A 4,957-nucleotide genomic window follows, 5' to 3' on the forward strand; every position below is an offset into this window, starting at 1 on the left:
CCAAAGTCAGGAGCAAGTAATAGCCCTTGTAATCCTCAGGGTGTGGTTCAGGTGGTAGTGCGGACTGTAGGAGTGCCTCTCACGAAGTCAAGTGTTCAAATCCTCTCGAACTTGTTTTCACCCATGGACTCCTGAATTACCCTCCTTTTGGAGTTGTGAGATCGGTTTCAAGAGGAGCAGGATTAATCACGTGGACCGTAAAACGGATACGTAAATACCCGATACTTAATCCAAATAAAAGTAATAGCCCTTGCCAACGTACCAATAAGTTGATTGCGACTGTGACCATCACTCCTGAAAATAATATATGCACGTACGTAGTTTTCTCTTTCCTGTTTTAATTGATCCTTCAGCAAAAAAATATAGTACATTATATATTACAGCCAACGATGGCAGTAAGAAAGCTGCCAAAAGACCCTAAGTACCAATGAAGGCTAAAAGATAATGGACACGTGGCCTCACTGCCGACCACACCACTGGACAAATTATTACGCCGGCGACTTGACGAGACAACTCCTACAGAAGAACTGCCAACATCTAAAGCACGCCTGACGCCATAATCTGCATGTAAATGTCTCCCTAGTATATAGCTAGGTAGCTTTATTATTTTAGTAACTCCAATATCATTGCTACTGCCATACTCTCACTCATAACAAAGTAACTGATTATTGGGTTCTTGAAGCTCAAACGACATTAAAAGCTTAAAATAGATTCAATGGTTCGCATGAATCAGTTGGTAGGGTACAGATGAAGAGGCAGCCGAGGAGTCGCCCGCGCAATCAGTGCTTTTGCCATGAAAAGGTCGTTCTCTGCCTCGGCGAGGTCGACGGTGGTGACGTTGGGCGGAGCAGTCCAGGTGAACCCCTGAATGAGCCTGGCGAAGAGCATCACGGTCATGGCGGTGCCGAGCGTGGCGGCGATGCAGCCACGCCTGCCGGTGCTGAAGGAGATGAACCGCAGGTCGGGCTCGGTGAGGACCACCTCGGTGGAGTCAGGGGAGAGGTGGCGGTCGGGGTTGAACCGGAGCGGGTCGACCCAGACCTTAGGGTTTCGGCCGAGGCCGATGCGGCTGAGGAGGACGTGGGAGCCCTTGGGGATGAAGTAGCCGGCGACGGTGGTGTCGGAGAGTGCCACGTGGGGGACGTTGAAGGGGGCGATGGGGTGGAGGCGGAAGGCTTCTCTGGCGCAGGCCTTCACATAATTGAGATGCGGGATGTCAGATTCTTGGACGAGTCTCTCTTTCCCTACCACCCTGTCGATTTCTTCTGTGGCCTTTTCCATCAGCTTGGGGTCGTTCATCATTTCTGCCAGTGCCCATTCCAGGGCGTTTGATGGATTATCTACCGCAGCCATCATTATCTCCTGTCAAGTTAATTAATTACTATACTATGTAAATTTCATGTCAATAAGATAAATGAGGCTGTAAAATTTCATGCAATCATAACATTGTTAATAAGGACACTTGAAAGTCATGATGTTTAGAAAGTCGAATATAACACAATTGTATAACGTCTGAAAAACTATCAGGAGTGGCACTTTCAACACAACACACACACACTTTTTTGTGAACCTAGAACTCTAATGTAGAAAAGTCATTTGGACAAGGGATGAAAACATTACTACCCTTCCATTGATACGTCTTTCCTTAGTATACAAATAAGAAGTGAAAAATCAAACCAAAGACTTTAGGATTATCAAAGTCTAACTTCATGCTTATCACTTGAACAATGCAACCAAACCACACACCCATATTTTTAATGGCTAATGGGAATGAGGGACGTAGAAATTTGAATTCCAAAAGTTTTCTAACTCTATATTTGGAAAAACTTTGAATTTGGATTTTGATAAGATGAAACACAAAATTGCATTGAATTTTCTTTTGTTCTAAATTTTCGTAAATTTAAATTTGAGGTCCAAAATTCATACTCCCAAATGTAGCGTAATGATTCTTGTTATGGGTTTTAGTTCATGGGTTTCATAGTTTTGTCTATTAAAGGTACTACATATGGGTGTGGCGGGTGGGTCCTAATATTACATGCAAAAGCTTTGCTTTGTGTTTTTTTCCCTTCTTTCTTTGTATTCAATATCCTTATAACACTCTATTAATCTATCGGGATAAGGGGTCAGCTCCTCTATATTTCTCCACTTAAATATTAAAATATTATTTTAAATAAAAAGTCTAACCTTCAATTTTCGAATCTTGACACTTAAACCAAAAAAATCTTGAACCAACCTTGGGAAGCGAACTTTGCTCGGATATTATCTATGTTATATTTCTAGGTTCTCCTTTCATGCATGATCAATAATTTAGTTAAAGGAGAGTTTATGTATGTTTATGATTCTCTTCAAAATCGATAATATTAAGAGTTATATTTTTCACTTTTATCTATATCTTTTTTTCACTTAAATATTAAGATATTATCTTAAATAAAAAGTTATAATTTACATAATTCAAATCCTAATCACTTAACAAGAATAGCCTAAATTTATCACCTAAATTATCCTTGCGGCCAATATATGTTTTAGTTGCTTAATTCATTAACTTTTTTCTTAAAAAGAAGACAAATTATAAAAGATATTTTTTTTAGAGGAAATTATAAAAGAGATTATATATATAATGCATTGTTTTCGTACGAAGCATATACTTTTTGTCCTTTATTGTTGAGTGTTAGACGTGGGTGTGGTAAGTCCACATCTCACAGAGATTTTCAAGCCTAAGCTCTCCTGTCCATACAAACTATCCAAATGTGGCACACCTGAGCCCTAGCAACTAGCTACCTAGTAATTCCATTCCATCATTTGCTTCTAAAATTTTTAAAAAGTTTTAAATGTCCTATCCTCAACAACGGATTTATTTCCAAAACATGAGGAGGGGAGGGGGGGTGGGGACGGGCGACTTCGTCCCAACAACCTTGGATCGTCCATCAAGGTCAAGCAAACTTTTATTATTATTATTATTATTTTGAAAAATAAATAAAGGACTTTTAGTACGTTGTTTGATATATATATATATATATATATATATATATATATATATATTTTGTTTTAAATCAATCCAACAGGACATGACAATAGCTTTTTAATGACTATATTAAACAGAAAAGGAAAATATAATTAATATATTCCAAGTACATAAATCACTTCATTAGTACTCAGACTCACTCTTTTTTTTTCTTTTTTACCTTTTCTAATTTTCGGAGGTCTATGTTGAAGGCATTAATATCATTATAAAATTAAGGGTCAATGCAAAAAATAATTGTGTTTTTCTTTTTATTTTTTCAAATAATCACAAAAATTCAATCTTATTTTAAAATGTAAAACCTCATAACAATAAAAAAGGAAAAAATATTTCCAGTTTTTTTTTTAATTTAAATCTTGAACAACTTGAAAAATAAGTTATACTACTCGTATAATTTTTTGAAAAATAATTAAAAAAATAAAAATATTTTCTTGGACTTGTCTTAATTTACCTCAAATAGCTTCCCCTCCAGTTTACAAATTTTTTTTTTTTCCTTTTTTGATATTTTTTTAAAAGGGAATGAGATGATGAGTCTTACAGCGCTTTGTGCCTTGATCTCATCTGTCTTCAACAGCGGCTTCCCATCAGTATCCTTGAGGGTAATGAGAACATCAAGCAAGTCTTGCGGCTCCTTCTCTGCATTGCCATCGTTAGGGTTTGGCAGCCTCCATTGCTTAATCCTTTCATTAATTATTGGATCATGATGCTTCTTCATGATCCTGGCTGCCTCCTTCACAATCTTTTCATGCCCCTCCAAATCAAACCCTATTAAGAAAGGAAAATAGTCAGACAAGGAAAAGCAGAAGAGGTAACCGAGCGCGGCGAAGAGCGCCTCGACGTGCTCTTCCTCTTCGACACCGGGTCCTCCGTCTTCCATCCCGGCCCCGAAGCATCTCTTGCTGAACATCAGCTTCCTTATGACATTCCCGCAGTAATGCCGGGCTGCAGTTCTCACGTTTACCAGGTTTCCAGGGGTTTTGCACTGGTTCAAAACGTACTTAAGGAGGTGGTCGGCCTCCTCGGCTCTCTTGTCGTGGAGCAACCGATGTCTTGCGGGACAAATAATCTCCGAGGTCAGTACTCTTCTCATTTTCTTCCACTGCTCGCCGAAGGGTACGAGGACCGTGGTCAAGTACCCTCCGCTGAAGCTGTGGGACGCCATCGAAAGCGGCCGAGATGCGAAAACTGCATCTTGTTTCTTCAATATTTCGAGGCTGATCTTCGGGCAAGAGACCGAGATCACGTGGACATTGCCAAGGCGAATGCAGACGATGTCGGTGTTCAGCCTGTCCATGAGGTGGTGCAGCCAGCGGAATGCGGGTTTGCTCCTTAGCATTTCGGGGACATTGCCCACAAGAGGCCATGGGACTGGTCCGGGAGGGAGTTGGAGTTGTTTGGCTTTGTTACGAGTTTTAAGTCGAATTTTAAACATGTTGAGAGCAAAGAGCAGTGCCATGAGAAGAAGTGCAGTTATGGTTGTTAAGGAGGAGGAGGAGGAGATGGTGGTGGTGATTGTGGCGGCCGCGGTGGCAGCCATTTCCCTACAGAGTGTATTGGGAAAGAGGAAGATAGAACCGTAGGGATGGGCTGCGTTCGACGTGCATGTAGGCTCCCTATTTATAATGTTAATGGCTCGGATTTATTTTAATATTTATTATTGTTAATATTTATTTATTTCTGAACTGATAGAGTGGCGTTAGTTGGGAAAATATGTGGAAAGGGACTACAATACAAAAAATAAATGGGAATGATTTATGTTGATACCACATTTTGTTCGTGTCAATTTATAAAAATAAAGAACACGGTTTAAATTTACCTTATAAATTATCTAATAATTTTTTTATTAAAAAAATTAACGAAAATTTATAAATTGCACATTCAAAAATTGCATAACGTGCAAGTCCAAAAATGTCACCAGGTACACGCTACCTTTTTTTC

General features: G+C 39.3%; 1 protein-coding gene across 1 annotated transcript; it reads right to left on the reverse strand.

Annotated features, from left to right (window-relative positions):
• Positions 1-321: 321 nt before the first annotated feature.
• Positions 322-4,628, reverse strand: LOC131160740 (tyrosine N-monooxygenase). The gene is made up of 2 exons (XM_058116620.1): positions 3,558-4,628; positions 322-1,362 (listed from the first exon to the last, which is right to left on the reverse strand). Exons 1-2 carry the CDS (start codon positions 4,554-4,556, stop codon positions 730-732), a joined length of 1,632 nt encoding a protein of 543 aa, XP_057972603.1. The 5' UTR covers positions 4,557-4,628; the 3' UTR covers positions 322-729.
• Positions 4,629-4,957: the final 329 nt, after the last annotated feature.

The sequence above is a fragment of the Malania oleifera genome, chromosome 7 (genome assembly GCF_029873635.1).
Source record: "Malania oleifera isolate guangnan ecotype guangnan chromosome 7, ASM2987363v1, whole genome shotgun sequence".
Taxonomy (NCBI): Eukaryota; Viridiplantae; Streptophyta; class Magnoliopsida; order Santalales; family Ximeniaceae; genus Malania; species Malania oleifera.